This window comes from Belonocnema kinseyi, chromosome 3 (genome assembly GCF_010883055.1).
Source record: "Belonocnema kinseyi isolate 2016_QV_RU_SX_M_011 chromosome 3, B_treatae_v1, whole genome shotgun sequence".
In the NCBI taxonomy this organism is placed as follows: Eukaryota; Metazoa; Arthropoda; class Insecta; order Hymenoptera; family Cynipidae; genus Belonocnema; species Belonocnema kinseyi.
In genome coordinates this window covers 79,123,548-79,140,400 of record NC_046659.1, presented here as the reverse complement: position 1 = coordinate 79,140,400, position 16,853 = coordinate 79,123,548, and the positions used below count along the sequence as shown (strand labels likewise).

Below are 16,853 nucleotides of genomic sequence, written 5' to 3'. Positions count from 1 at the left end.
CCCTCATTTCCCCTCCCATACTTCCGATCCCTTCACTTTTCCCCTCCTCTCATTTTCCCTTCTGACCCCTATTTCCCGTCCCCTAATTTCCCCTACTAACCCGTCCCTCATTCCCCCTCACTCAGCCATCCCTATTTACCCTTCGCTTTCTTTTCTTCCTCTCCCTTCAATTATCCTGATTTCTCCTCTTTACGCTCCCCTCATTTCCCCTTCTAAGAAAAAAGTACGACGGACGGAAACTATAAGGGTTTCCGTCTGAATCTACGGAACCCTAAAACTCTCTGGAAAACTTATGTAATTTAGCGTTAAATTACCTCTAATAGAGATACTTTTGACTTTTTGAAGAGAATCTACCGCGTAAGAAGTTTAAACAAAAATGTAGCAGAAAAAATCTTAAATTTATACCGCATAGTCTTTGAAGTCTTGTCTTTAATTCAGGCCAATAATACTTCAAAAATCTTCACGGGTTCCCGACATATGGCAAAGAATGTCCAAAAGAGTCCGCGTCGAGTTTCAATCGCTTTAACAGCGATGCTGGCCGTCAGCCGGATCGCCGACTGAAAGTTGGGAAATGTTCTGTCATATTCTTGAATTCTTGAAGATTTTAAAAGTTTTATCAGCTTCAATTAAAGATAAGACTTCTCAGACTATATTTGGTACAAAATTCAGATTTTTGATACAACTTTCCTAGGTCCTGCCAGGGCTGAAAGTTGAAGTATAAAATTTGAGAAATTCTTGAATTTTGTTTTATAACTTTCATGTGATCTATTATTGTCTTCGGAAGTGAAACAATATCTCTATCAGGGGTTATTCGACGCTAAATTTCGTAAACTTTCCAAAGGGTTTTAGAAAAATGTCTCGCTTCTGATTTAAACGAGTAATCACGTTTCAAAGTAAGCAATGATTTTTAGTACCACTCACGCCAGCCATGTAATTAATTTCCGACGGTAGTTTATAAAACATTATATATGTTTGATCTTGAACTTTCCTTAGGCTCTGTGTTAAAAAATATTTGACCCTCGCAAAAAGAGCGCATTATAACTTTACTATTATTAACTTAGGAGTTGCTCGGCTCAACTCTGTTTTTCTTGTCATGAAAAAGCCTCTCGCTTTTTATTGTAACTTTTGAAGCTAAAGGGCAGATTTGTGGGATCGTATCGCGTGTACCTGGGGCTAAATCGGTGTAGTTAACGGTACAAGTACAAAGGTATCTTCCGGGTCTCTTATTTGATGTCGATCCTACGATGACGAAATATGATGTTAGCGCATCCTGTAAGAATCACACACCGTTACATTGGCCATGCGCTCGATTCAGAATAAGTCGCAAACCATTACAGCTGACAGGGCCAATTCAAAGTCGCTGACAACTCCCAACGTTCCCAAGAGCATTCATTGGATTTAATGATGGCTGACATGAGACGAAACCTTTCTTTGCTTTCAGCCAAGTCAATCTATTTTTCGATTATTCTACATATTACTATCGCAATATCCCATTTTGCATCACGTTTCCTCTTTCTTTCCTCATCAGCTAAATTCGAATGTTATTGCAAACAATTTTTAAAGTTGAAAAAATCATTACTTGAGGGTGGCTATTAAACCCCAATCTCGAAATTCGCTGAACGTTCTAAATTGTTCTTTTATGTATAAAAACAATCTTGTGTCTAGAAGATCAATAACAATGCATTGTTATATTTATATATTTATAATATAGACCAATCAATTCGTCGCGAATCTGCAAATCTTTATTATCCATGCATCAACTTTCAATTATATGAATGAGACTATTTTTACTGCATAAAAATATATTTTTCAAATAATATATGTCAATGAATTCCTCTCGAGACAAGAATTATTTTATATTATTGCACAAATTTGATGGTGATAAAAAAAGTTTCAGTATAAAAGATCCATTTTTTAAATATTATAAACTACACATAAAAAAAGGTAAGAAATATTTTGTAGAAATTCTATTGTCAGTTTTGAGGCATGAGAGGTAAAAATAAGCTCACTAAATTTAATCAATTTATCTGCAAAAGTCTTCAAGTTATCGTGTTCACAAAAAAAGTCAAAATTATTACCATTACACAAGGCGTGTGCTCTATCAGGAAGCAGTATATTAATTTTCAACTAAATAGTTGAGTTTTTAACTCAGAAAGATAAATTTTGAACAAAAAATGGAAGAATCAAATTTTCAGTTAAAGAAATTGATTTTCAACGAAGAAAAAAGGCAATTTTCATCATGATTCAGCGTGATCAAGTGACGAATCTTTAGTAAGAAAAAATGAATTCTGAACGAAAAGTGTAATAATTGCAAAACCAAGAAATATTTTCATTTTAAATCAAAAGCAGTTTAATTCAACCATAAAAAACAACAAAAAAAGGGATTTCAACTAATATAATAATTCATCAACCAAAAAATAAATGTTTAACAAAGTAGTTCCGCTTTCAACTAAGTAGTAGAATTTTCAGCAAAAAAAGATAAATTCACAACGAAAAATGTAACATTTGATCGTCCCACTAAAAAAGATTTAAATTTTAAACCAAAAACAGTTGAATTCAACAAAAAATGCGAATTTTCAATAATATAGTTCAATTCTAACAAAAAAACTAAATTAATTTTCGACCAACCAGTTGAGATTTTTATCCATTGTATCATTTTATCTATTTGTTCCTGACTGTAAGGGTTTCCTTGAAATTCTCTGACTTTCCCTGACTATTTTGAACTTCCTTCGTATTTTCCTTGGTATTTTGACTTGGAAATTCAACAGTTTGGTTGAATTTGTGTTTCTTTCTTGACAGAAAAATCTTTTTTAGTGAAAGATTCATCTCTTTGCTTTAAAATTTAACTAATTTGTTGAAAATTCGCTTCTATTTTTTATGAAATGAACTTTTTTGTTGAAAATTCACGTATTGTGAATAAAAATAAAAATATTTTTTGGTTACAAATTCAACTACTTGGTTACAAATTTAGATTTTTTTATTACAGATTCATTTTTGGTTGAAAATAGGATATTTTTACTTGAAATATTAGGAGTTTTAAGCATTTAAATTTAAAACTTGTAAACTTCTAAAGGACTTTTTGATTTACAATTACAGAATTGATTTGCCTTTCGGGTTTAGTTTCGCGATTGAATCATTTGCGATTTCTTCGCTATCGGCAATGTCCTTCAAAACTACAAAATTAGCAAATAATTCGTTGAGGAAATATTTGAAATTTATTTCAAAAAGTATATCTTTTAAAGCGTCTTGTTTACTAATACCATGAATTTCTGTTTATAATTCTTAAGAAAATAAATAGAAACCTTTTAAAAGGGGGGAATTGGGTAAGCTTTTTCAATTTTAAGAGTTTTAGGGGATTTTTTCTAAAAAAAAAAAAAAAAATAGGACGGACTGTATCCTGGACATTTGAAACCTTGAATTGGTAAATATTTAAAATTTCAAAACATGACAGGAATATAATCTAAATTCGAACGTTCTGAATTCTTTAAAGGTTCATATTTCTGTGTTGTATTTTGTTTTGGACAGTTTTTGACTATTGGGATTGTTAGTGTCAGAGTTTCCTCTCGATTTTTTCTCGAATATTCTTGTCTGAAAATAGGAATAGGGCTTTGTCTGCTAGAAACTAGTAATCATTTGTTGATAAGATATCTTAAATGACTTGAAAATTCAACACTGACGAGACGCTTGTAGTACTACAGGATAATTTGCAAGGCCGAGACATAACTTGAGTGTAATACAATCGACCCGTTTTTAAAGAGAGTACTCTTTGTGATCGTGTATCGTTCTGCTGAAATTGTTTACATGGATCGTGCCTGATTTTTAAACAAACGATTTTGTTTAATCGTCACGTACGATCTTGGCAAAAATATAATAATTTTCTTTATACCTCGCGAAAGTCATTTAGACTGCATGAAAAAATCCAGATTAAAATTTGAATATTAATTATTTACAGTCTTTGATCCTTCAAATTTTACTTAGATGAAATTTTCAGGATTCGGATTTTTCCGAGATGATTTTTCTTTGATGATTCTTATTATTTCACATAAAAATCTTGCATTTTGACCAAAATAGATGAACTTATAACCAAATAATTTAATTCTCAACATAATAGATCATTTTTTTGACCAAAAGTTATGGATTTTCAACTAAATTCATTAATCTTTTACCATTTTTTACTTTTAACATATTGCAAATGTAAATTTACAACCTTAATGTTCATTTTCAATAAAACAGTTTTATTTTCTACCAAAAAAGATGACTTTTAAATAGCATTGTTGAATTTTCAAGAAAATAATTATTTTTTCAATCAAATAATGAACAATTTTAACCAAGAAAGTCGAATCTTTAATGGGAAACGTAATAGTTGATATTTTGCTAAGAAGAATTTACTAAAAATACAAACTAGTCGATTCTGATTGAAAAATAAGAATTTTCAACAAAATAGATACATTTTCCACTAAAAATATGATTTTTTCACAAAAATGATGGGTGTTCAACCAAAAAAATGATTTTTTCTTACAATGTTCTCTTCTTGAATAGAAAATCTGTCTTCATGGTTTGAAAATTCGTCTTTCTTGGTTTAAAAGTAACTTTTTTGTTGGAAATGTAGGTGCCTTGTACCAAATTCAACCATTTTCCTTGAAAATGCACCTATTTTGTTGAAAATTTGTCTCTTTTCATTGAAAATTTAACTATTTTGTTAACAAAAATTTTAATCAAATATTTGGTTATAAATTCAGCTTGCTTTGTTAAAAATGATCTTTTCTGTTAAAAATTCAGTTTTTCAGGTTGAAAATTTAACTGCCATCGAAAAATTTCTTTTTTGGTTTGACAATTCAACTATTTGGTTGACATTTAATTTTGTTCGTTTGAAAATTCGAACAATAGTAGTAAATTCGTCTCTTTTGGTTGAAAATTTAACTATTTGATTGAAAATAAAATGTTTTTCAACTTAAAATTTTAAGTATGGAAGCCCTAATTTTTTAGCATTTCTAAGCCAAAAATGTTCAAAATAATGTTTCTGAAGTATAAAATTAATTTAAATGATAAATTTCTCTCATTTGATAATAATCTAAGCTGACGATTTGAAATGTTTAAAAAAGAAATATTGTAAACCCAGAGTCGGAATCCTTCAATCTGAATAAAAATGGTTTAAACATGGTTTTTACTATGAAGTTTATTTTGATTTTGTAAAATATATTTGAAAATCAATCAGAGTTATCTACTATATATTTATAAACAAATAAAATTATTATTTCAGACATTCAGTGTCTGACTGATACTGTTTTTCCATTATCTTTAAAAATTAGATGCGACTTTTTCTATAATTGTATGAAACTATTGCTACTTGTTTTAAAGCCTTTTAGTTGATTCCAGTCCTGGTGTAAGTAAGCTGGGTAGGTGTCCGGCAAAATATGTGATCGAGGGAAAGGTTTTGCGGAATTCAGTTATTTCTCGCAATCGGTGTCGTTGTTGAAGGCTCGATTGGAACAGGGGAAGTGGAAGACCGACATCCAATGATAGCCTGTTGGTCAGGTGGATAGCTTGGTAGCTTGGTAGCGGGTGGAGAACGAGAGAGTCTCTCTTGGGGCGATTTGTATTCAGGAGAGCTCCTGTCGGGAAAGAGGAGAAGTGGCTATAAACAATGTGACGTTCCACCAATACGAGCTAAGAGATATCTCGACTCGTGCGTGAGTACACGCGTGTACCAAAGAGACAGCCGACCAACCAACCCCTTCCTACCAACCACGCACCGGAAGCATAGATCGTGCTTTCTGCATTCGATGTGGCCATCTATCCCGACTTCTCTCCTAAACGCCACTTTGCCTGCCTCTCTCTTACTACTCGTCGAAATCACCACGAATCTCACGATCATGTCGACTCTCTTCATTCTACATACACGAGGCGTGACAATTCTCCGACAATGCTATGTTGGCTAAATAGCACTCTTCTTCAGATACTTTGAGGAATTAATCATTTGGACAAACAGGCGTGTGATAATCGAGAATTCGTTAAATTTGGATGATCAGATATTCAAACTGAGATGTTTAAAATATCGGCTGCTTGATGAAGCTTATACAAGGTTATTAATCACAGAATAAATAAAGAGACTTCTAAGCATTTTTTGTGGACTTTACTAGTTTATGTTTGATATTCAACTTACAAACTATAAAAATTATTAGTTGAAAATTTCAATGTTAATTCAGTTTCAGAATTAGAATGAGCCATGGTCATATAACGGATTTTTCAAAGGTTTTAACACCTGCGTTTTGAGTGTACACCAGATTACAAAACATTACTAAAGGTTACAAAAGGTTTCCAAATGTTGCAAGGATTTAAAAATATTTAAAAGGATTTTGAACATTATGCAAAGATTCCAGAAATTTGAAAGAGGGTACTGTACACCAGATTTGAAAGATTTGAAAACATTTCGAGGATTTGAAATGATTTTAAAGGTTTTAAAACATTCAAAAGTTTTAAAAATATTCCACTGCGTTTTCAAATAATTCAATGATTTCAACGAATAACAAAGATTTCAGAAACAAAGGTTTAAGAACAATTTCCAAAATTTTCTAAAAGATTTAAGAAGGATTTCAAAGATTTAAAAAAATTTTCCCAAAGATTTCAAACGTTTCGTAAAAATTGCAAGGATTCCAAAGATTGCAAAAAGGCGTGTATACCAGATTTCAAAGATTTCATAAAGGTTTCGAACTATTCCAAAGATTTTAAAACTTTCAAAAGATTTCAAAACATTAAAAAGATTTAAAAAGATTTCAGTGGTTTCAAATAAAACACAAAAGATTTCACAAACAGATTAAAAAAAGCTATCACAAATATTTGAAAGGTTTCATAGAAATTTAAACGATTTCTCAAGTTTTCACAAAGATTTGAAGTATTTTAAAGATATCAAGGATTTCAAATATTTTACATAAATTTAACAAGATTTTACAGAAATTTCAGGATTTCGCAAAGATTTTAAGTACTTCAAGAGATTTCAACAAATTCACAGATTTCAAAAGATTTTACATAGATTTCAAAGATTTCCAAGATTTCAAAGACGACTTATGTTCGCAAAAACTAAGAATTAGTTTATGTATGTTTATGCATGTTTATGCTTTCTTTAAAAACTGTTAGTCGATTAAAAATGAAATTACTTATTTTTTACATCTATACAAAAACGGCTATTTCATTATTTCATTAAAAAAAAGGGGACCTGGAAAATCTTGACTTCTTGATCTGGAAAACGTGGAAAAGACCTGGAAAATTTTGCATATATGTTCTAATATTCACGGAAACTAACTTTCAAAATTGGTTGTCATGTATTTAAACATTAAATATGATAATCCTAAATGTCTGGAAGTTAAGTGTGAACACATGAACTTTCTCCGTGAAGAAATCTCTTCGCTTAGATTAGGTAAACCGTTTAGTTAGTTTAGGTAAAACGTTTAGTTGCTTATATGAACTCTTTTCGTAGATGAGTAATTTTGACCAAATTGCTAAATTCGAGAATTTATTATTTTTGACAGATTGTGTCTACTCATTTTGTCTTTAACGAAGGGAGGAATTCAGTTGGTATGGAAATGTATAAACTCACAGCAGCTCATTTTTTGTCTGGTATCGAGAAAATAAATATCCCTGAATTCGGCATAATGTACTAGGAGGTGAAGTTTATTTTTTTCCTCGCGCTTCTTGATACATCAGTTTGAAAGTTGCCTACAATCGAAACACCTCTAACTTATTATTATTATTCGGACACAAACTCTACTTAATATTACCATTGTCGTGGATTTTAGGTTGCAAAAACGCTTTAAAATATCCACAGTAAACCCCAAATTTCAATACTCTCTATTGGACGGTAGCCATTTTATTTTGATGATCCCATCATGCTCTGTGGTGCTGCTCTGCTAATTCCGTCAGACAGCTATTCTTATATCTCTGTTTCATCTATAGTTATCATTTATATCGACATAATTATATCCTTGTTATAAGGAAAATGGCCACATAAGTGCAAAAATATTCAGTCTGGCTGATCTAGAGATTTTTCTAAATTCCTTCATTCGTTTCCAACTATACGTTGAGTAAGGAATAACTTGTTCCACAATCAACTTTTTTTTCTTGAGGGTCAACGATCTTCAGGATGTTTATAAAATATTATTAGGTAATCGTCAATTATGAAGACTACATCAGCTTTATATTTCATTTTATAGTTTCTTTTTCACTGAATTAATTTTTTTGGTTGCTTTTTTTTAAGAAAGAATTTTATCTTTCTGTTAAGAAACGTCCATTTATCACGTAAGGATAATTTTTGAAAGTTTATACCCCTATTGTAAGGATTTGTAAGACATTTGTGACCCCCTCCCTCATATTTTTACGTAAGACTATACATTTTTTACTCAATATGTCCAGAATATATGAATTATTTTCATTCTGGACTAGATTTCAAAAGTTTTCTAGTGATTTGAAAGGTTTTCAACAGATTTCGAGGTATTTTTAAGTGTTTTAAATGACTGCAATATATTTCAAAGAATTACAAAATTCTTACAGAATTTAACGAGTTTTGAGAAAATATTGAGGAAATCGTCTGAAATTAATCAACATGCATAATTAATTTGAATCGATTTGAAGAGATTTCGAAATAATTGAAAAGAATTTACGGGATTTCAAATGATTTCAAGAAATACCGTAATATTTTTACGAATTTTGAAGGATGTCATGGAATTTCAAAGGATTTTTAAGATATTTTAAAAGAATTCCGAAGCATATCCACGGATTTTCGAGGATTTCATAAGATTCCAAAAGATTTAACGGAATTTCGATGAGATTTGAAGGAACTTTTAAAAATGTAAAGCGATTTCAGATTCTTGATCGCCATCACACTTTAATCTCATCTAATTACGTTTCCAGAAAATCATTATGACTTTGCCTGGAAATGATCAACATCCATCACTAATTTGAAGAGATTTCAAGGGATTTTGAAATGATTCAAAAGAAATCACGGAATTTCAAATGATTTCAAGAGATGCCGAAATATTTTCACGAATTTCGAAGGATGTCATGGATTTCTAATGGGATTTCGAAGGTTTAAAGGGATTTGAAGTTATTTTAAAAGATTTCAAAGAACCTTGAGGGATTTTAACGGGGTTTAACACATTTATAGAGGTTTAGATGATTTAATGCTATTTCAAAGAATTTCAAGACTTCTCAAAACATTTCAAAGTATATCCAGTATCCACAGATTTGAAAGGATTTCGTAAGGTTTCAAAATATTTAACGAAATTTCAAAGGTTTTCCGAATATTATAAAAGATTTTAAGGGATTTCGAGTAATTTTACTGACTTGTAAAATATTATAATGTATTTAAAACTATTTATGGGATTTAAGATATTTTAAGGGATCTCAAGAGTTTCGGAAAAGTTTGTACGGATTTTAAAGATTTCATTTAATTTTAGAAGACCAACAACATTTCTAGGGATCTAGTACATACTTAATTTGATATTTTAACTGATTTTTATGGGGTTGTCAAGATTTTCAGCGATTTTGAAGATTTTCAAAGATTTTACGAAATCGCAAAAAAAATTTAAGGGATTTTCACAGTTTTTAAAGGATTTAAAGGAATTTTCACACAATTTCAACAAAATTTAAGCGATTTGCAACATTTAAAAAAAATTCACGGGATTTCAAAGAATTGCAAAGTTTTTCAGCTTATTTAAAGAAAATAATCAGAAAGAGGAAACTTACGTAAGAAATTCTTTGAACTGTCCCCCAAGCAGTAAGATTTTCCGGCCCTTTTCCGTCAACAAAATTTTATGCAATTAATGGACGCTTCCTGAGAACATGAGATGAAATAAAATATTCCAAATTAATAATATGGATATTGGATAGTTAGGGTTGTTACAAAGAAGACTGAAAAAGACATGGATTTTTTATGACTTTTGGAAAACGTTAAACGACGTTACACAAAATACATGGGAAAATGAGTAAAATGAGAAATTGAAAATAATCAGGCTTCAAAACTTCATTATAAGTTTTAAAAAAATTTTAATTAGAATTACACATGCCCCGCTTAGTCGCAGTTTAGGGTTTTTTTTATTATTTTTTTTTGTTATCTCAGATTTAAACCTTTGTTTTGAAATTTTTTAATTAAGTATTCATAGATCGAGTAGTTTCATTTAAAAGCCTTACACTTCAAGATTGTTGATAAATATTCAACAATGAAACGTTATAAATAAAATAATTTGAAAAAAATTGAAATTGTAGACTCTCAAATTGAAAGCGATCAAAAATTTCTTTTTGTGTAATTTACGTTATTGAAGGCTTTCATTTATAAAAATAATATCATTTTAATTATAAGGCGTTAAATGTTGAAAAGTTCGAATTGAAAAATATTCGAATTGTGTCATTTCAAACTTAAATATAATAATTAGGACCATTTCCAATTTAAATCGCACAGTCGCAAATAACAATAAGTAAGCAATTTAATTTTTGATGTTTTAAATTAGTCAAATAATTTGAAATTAAAAGCGCTTGAAATTTAGCAATTTTTTTATCAATTTTAGATTACAAATTATTAAAATTTAATCGATGCAAGTTTAAAGAGTTTAAAAATAAACAAAGATACCTAATAAGTTATAGAGTGAAAAATATATAATTGAAAGCAATCAAAATTATATAATTAATGTATTGAAACTTTCAAAATGGTTTAAGTTTAAATTTAATTTCTTTGAAATTATACGAATAGATTATATCTCAGATTATAATTTAAAAATTGGACAACTTGAAATTAAAAAAAATTTTAAATGGAACAAATTTTAAATAAATGTGATTGTTCTCAAAGTCGCAAAATTTATTATTAACCAATTATAATTATGGTTTATATCCTGCAAAAGTAAAAAATCTTTTATTGAAGATTCGAAAAATGGAACCATTTCAAAGATACGTCAATAAAAAAAAACTCTTATTCTTGATTGTAATTTCAATTTTTATTCTTTCCCTAAAATTCGCTCTTTTTTTTTAGGTCAATTTTTTAAAACAGTTATTGTTTTGGAGTAAAGTTAGAATTTTGAAACTAAAATTCTGTAGCAATCCTGGAATTGGAAAGCACTGCAAATTTTTTATTTCTAAAGATTTTAATAATATTTTAGATTCAAAAACTAATTTTGTCACCGAAGCGTATTACCATTATTCACTCCAAAGTCCCATGTTGAATTTAAATTCAAATTCAGTAGCCGAAAGACGAAAACAACAATACTTTCCACATCATAAAATCGAACCCGTGATACATATTAACTCACAAGAACCATTTCCTTGAAGTAAATAGCATTTTGCACAAACCAACAGACAATTCACGAGGCTTACCTTCAAGCAAATCCTTTCTCACAGTCCGATAAAGCCAGCCTTTAGGACTCTTAATCTTGATAACACGATTTGGTTGAGTGAGCTCATGTGACTTCATATGAAATTCGAGTGCATTTTTTATTTTATTTCAAAATCTCTACTCAGGTGAGAGAATAGAAGAAAAGAATTTTCCACTTCTTTTGCAATCTCAACATTTGGCTTCGCTATCTTTAATCAGGATAGCCACAAAGCAGGGAAAAGTCAGGGAAAGTTAGAGAAAAGTCAAGGATTCCGTTTATAAAAGATTCTGTGTTAAAAATTTTGCAAGATTAATATTCTGGTCTTTAAATATTATTGGTGAGGAAAAAATTTAGGAATTTTGAAATTTAAGTTTTTAAAATATTATGTTTAAAAATGATCTTTTTTTATTGAAAATTTAACTATTTGTGTCTGGTTAAAAATGGAACTATTTTGTTGAAAACTAGTTTTTTTGTTTTCTTTAAACAGTTGCTTAAACTGAAAATTTAACTTCCATTTTTTATTAAAAATTAATATTTTGTATTTGAAAATTCAACGTAGTTGGTAGAAAGCTAATCTTTTTGGTTTGAAATTCTCTCTTTTTGGTTAAAAATGTTATTGTTTAGTGAAAAATTAACTTTGTTGGTGAAAATTCATACTTTTCGGGTTGAAAATTTAATTTTTTTCTATAAAATTCCTCTTCTGGCTTGAAAGATAAACAATTTGGATGAAATTTTTTTCTTTCTTAACTGAAAAATCTTTATGTGTTAAATATTCGTCTTTTTGTGTTGGGAAAATTAGACTATTTTGATAAAAATTAACTTCTTATTTGTCGAAAATTAATTTTGTTTACTGAAAATTTAGGTTTTTCATTTTTTGTTGAAAAAATATTGGTTAAAAATTCAACTGTTTTGTTTATAATTCGACCTTTTGGATTGGAATTGAAAATAATTTTTTTGGAATTTTCATAAGTTTGGAATTTTGTTCAGATTTATATTCCTCCCTGAAATAGGTATTTACCAAACTTTTAATATGCTAAAGTAATATGATTCGCTTTTCAGTCATTTTTGCGTAAAACGCCTTAGAAAATCCATGCACGTCACATGGACCGCGATATGAGAGTCTTCGAACTCCCTTTAGATCAGGCGGTTTTTATTTTATTTTACTTTTTAAAAAAACATCAACACTAACTCGAATTTCAAAACATAAGTATTTTAATTATAATAGAATACTATGATTTTATTTATATTATATTATATATATATATATATTTTTTTTTATTTTTATCTATTATAAAAATAATAATAACCGAAATATAAATGTTCACTTGAATGAAGAAAAATTAGAATTTTCTATAAAAACAAAACTTTCTTGGAATAAAAGTAGTAAAGTTTGAGAAAGCAATTGTTTTTACGAATAAAATAGTCGCGACGAATAAAAATCGCGATTTTAGATAATATAATTGTTTAATACATAATTTTTAGCTGAATAGAAGGTGCGTTATATTTTTTTTGTTCTTTTGTGTAGTTTAACAGAAAAAAATTATTACAAATTGAAGGCGGTAAAACACTTATTCAAATTGGTGTCACGTGCCTGTCAGGTGACTCATAGATTCTCATAATTATCTATCAATGTAACGATGCGAAACTCATGATGAAGAGGTTAGGCCATGGTTTGATGTCAATTCAGACTATTTTAAATTAATAGCTTTATTTATTCATGATTATGTAACAAAAAAAAGTTATCTTGTTGTAATATTTGGTTTTTTATGAGTCAGTAGTATGTTGAAGGAAAAAAATAAATGCAATTATTAACACATTTTAAAATCGTACATATTTAGGAATTGTTCAGTAAACCAGCTACATTTAAGTAATTTTTCAATGAATTCTTTATACATACCATAAATATATCTACTTTCGGTAGATTTTCTCTATTGTTTTTTACGAAACCCTCCTTTGACATTTTTTCAAAACAATATTTTGCGACTTCTATTTTCGATGTGCACATAATCAAAACAAAACATCGGCACAGAAAAAGATATTTGAGAATCACTGACACGTGAGCTTTGATTGGTGGAAAATCTGACCCCATTGACGTCAAAGGGGCCCTCCAATCGACATCCTCATAGAAAATTCATTTTTCAACATTAAATTAAAAATAGTAAACAATATGTAAAAAATATTTTATGGGCGTTTTTATAATTAGGATTTTATGTACTATAAGATCCATTTATGGGAAAAATTATATCTGACTTTGGAAACAACCCTATTAAAAGAAAATGGGCAAGATTCCGGCACCAGTAATCGAACCAAGATATTTGTAAAGCTATTTTTATTCGTCAATGGCGAAAAAGGATAACTTTTAGTAACTCTGTTTTGGCAGGGTAACTGTAATCTTTGAGTCGCCACGGTGAGTTACCCCAATCGCAGTTACCCTGCTGTCTGCTACCCCACTTCCCTCATTACCTTCAACGCTTCTTAATCTCAGTTTTTCCATGTTGTTGATAATGGCCTATTACTTCTAGGAGTGTGAATCCAATGAAAATTCCGACGAGTGCAGGTTCCTCTTGTCAAACCTTGATTTAACTGAATGAGGGTGGTCGTTTTGTTTTTTATTTTGATAGATGATCCTAGATTTTGAGGTGTTAGATTTGCGGAAAAATATTAGCTGAAAATGAAGTCAAGAGCTCAATACCTGGGGTCTCTTAGAAAGTAATGGTAACGAAGGTCACAAGGGTCTTCCATAGATCTTGTTTGGAAGTCGTTAAAGTTCCTCTTCCCGGAATCTCTCGCATATCGGGGTAAAGATCGCATCGCAACGCGCTCACCGCCTCCCAGTATCCTGTCCGCTTTGCAATTCCGATCTTGCACCTCGATAGTTGCCTTCGCTCCACCGACGCTCATTTTTGGTACCACCGTCTCCTTGCTTAGAGGGCCTAATATAATTTTCATCGAGATTGTATCTTGGATAGGGTACCAACAAATTGAAAAAAGCACCTTCGAGAAGATTAAATCATTAGAAGTGGAAAATTTATGGCTCTGAGTCCTTGAGGTGTTCATTATTTTCAACTGATAACAGTTTTTTCAACTCCTCTAAGAGACTTAGAACAATTTGTTTCATCGATGCTTCCTAATAAAACCAGGCTTCACGCTCTTTACTTTATTTCCCTTTTTCCCCCTTTTTTAAAGATCCTGATTGGTACAGGATTTAACTACTTTGGTTAAAACTTGGACTACTCTGTAAAAGTCAATATTTTATTAAAGATTTATAAGTATTATTTAAAATTTTAGTTATTTGGTCCATTGTGTATAGAATCAATTTTTCTTATAAAAATTCTTATTTTAGGTTTGTAAATTATGCTGTTTTGTAGAAAAATCGTGTTTCTGGTTTGAAAGTTCAACAATTGAATTGAAAATTCATGTATTTTTTTGAAAATTAGGATTCTTTGGCAAAAAATGTTTATTTTTTTGGTTGAAAATTATACTACTTGGTTGAAAGTTGAACTGCTTGATTAAAAATTCGTTTTTTTTTAATATTCACCTCTTTTGTTGGAAATTTATCCTTTATAAATTGAAAATTCAACTGTTTGGTTAAAACCTCATGTATTTTGTTGAGAATTCATCTTTTTGGGCAGAATATTGATCTTTTTGGTTGAAAATTCATCTTTTTTCATTAAAAATTAATTTTGTTGTTGAAAATGTATTCATTAATTCAACTTAGCTGCTTAAAAGCTTAACTCATTTGTTGAAAATTCATCGTTTTCGGTTCAAAGTTCATCTCTTTTGGTAGAAAATATTTATTTGTAAAAAATTCAAATATTTTGTTGAATGTTGACGTATTTATTTAAAAATTTAACTGTTTGGTAGAAAATTAACTTTTTTCGGGTTGACAATTCGTCTGTTTTGGTAGAAAATAAATCTTTAGATGGAAAATTTAAATGGAAATTAATCTTTGTAGTTGTACATTCAACTATTTTGTTTAATTTTTTTTTTTATGTAAAGATCAAATTTTGTGTTAAAAATTCGTCATTTTAGGTTGAAAATTTATCTTTCTTTGTTTAAAATTAATTATTGAATGATCTTCTAAAAATTCATTCTTTTAGGTTGAAGATTTAACTATTTGGTTTAAATTTTAACTAATTTATTGAAAATTCATCTCTTTTGCTTGTAAGTTTGTCTATTTCTCTGTAAACGCAACTGTTTCATTAATAATTTTTTCTTGAAAATTAATCTTTCTTCATTAAGAATTAACTTTGTTGTTGAAAATCGATCTTTTCGGGTTGAAAAGTCAATTTCGTTCTAAAACATTCGACTTTTTAGCTTGAAAATTGAACCCATTTTTCGAAAAATCGCCGTTTTTGTATGAAATATTTTTTGGTTGAAAATGCAATGTATTTCGACTTGAAATCTTAGAATTTAAAGTGTGTTATTTTGAATTCAATATGATATCTACGTTGATTTTATTTCTAATAAGTTATTGCACTATTTTCGATAAAAATCACCCTATTTCCCCTTTTTGGGGGGATTTTTGATCTGTGAAATCTGTAAAGCTAATTTTTCATCCGTTTTCATCTTGTTTCAGGCACTGGAAATACGAGTGCAGATGGGACATACAAACCCTCTTTCCTGACTGATCAAGAGTTAAAACACTTGATCCTCGAAGCGGCCGATGGATTCCTCTTCGTCGTCAGTTGTGATACTGGTAGGATTATTTATGTCTCCGATTCTGTCGCACCTGTTCTCAATTACTCCCAAAGTGACTGGTACGGAACTAGTTTATACTCCCAAGTTCATCCAGATGACACAGAAAAAGTTCGGGAACAACTCAGCACTGCGGAACCTCAACATGCTGGAAGGGTTCTCGACCTTAAAACTGGAACTGTGAAAAAAGAGGGTCATCAATGTAAGCTAATAATCATTAATCTAGAATTTAATTTTTCCATCATCAGACTCAGAGGCGTATTCCGCTTTTCTCCTGTTATTTCTCAAAATTCCCAATAATCCCTATATTTTAAAATTTTGACCATTTTTCTCCTTTTTTTTAAGCTGCGATTAATTTTTCAAGGACTATTAGAAACTCGCGGTCTGTAATAAATAAATTTTGAGTAGCTTAGAGAAACTACGTTCCAAAGAAAAAATGAAATTGTCGATGATTTCGTCCGCTTTAGGCAAAATCGTAATTTTCATTCAATTTCAATTCACATAAATCTCAATTTATTCCTTGAAAGCTTCTTTACAAATTCTATTCTTAACGTTTTTGTTTAATATTATTTAGCAAATTCTTTAATTAAAAAAAAATAATAACTAAAAATAAGTGTACGTATTATTTATAAATAAAATAATTTTCTTGAAAATGTTAACAATAAAATTGAACCGCTGGCGACCAAAAGGGGACACGGCCGGATTCAGCCTGAGAAGTATTGTCCTGAGTGTCAATTTTAAAAATCTTTCTAATTTCCATTTTAAAGACTGATACTTGTAGAGAATTTCAAGGCGCATCTT

At 29.7% G+C, this 16,853-nt stretch overlaps 1 protein-coding gene across 10 annotated transcripts in view; it reads left to right on the top strand.

Moving 5' to 3' along the window:
• The window catches only part of LOC117169459 (aryl hydrocarbon receptor nuclear translocator homolog), a 78,123-nt gene that overhangs the window by 45,006 nt on the left and 16,264 nt on the right, over positions 1–16,853 (top strand). For all 10 annotated transcript variants that reach the window (XM_033355848.1, XM_033355850.1, XM_033355849.1 and 7 more), the window contains one exon: positions 15,934–16,254. In XM_033355848.1, coding sequence (XP_033211739.1) covers positions 15,934–16,254 — 321 coding nt within the window. The remainder of the gene's footprint in view (positions 1–15,933; positions 16,255–16,853) is intronic.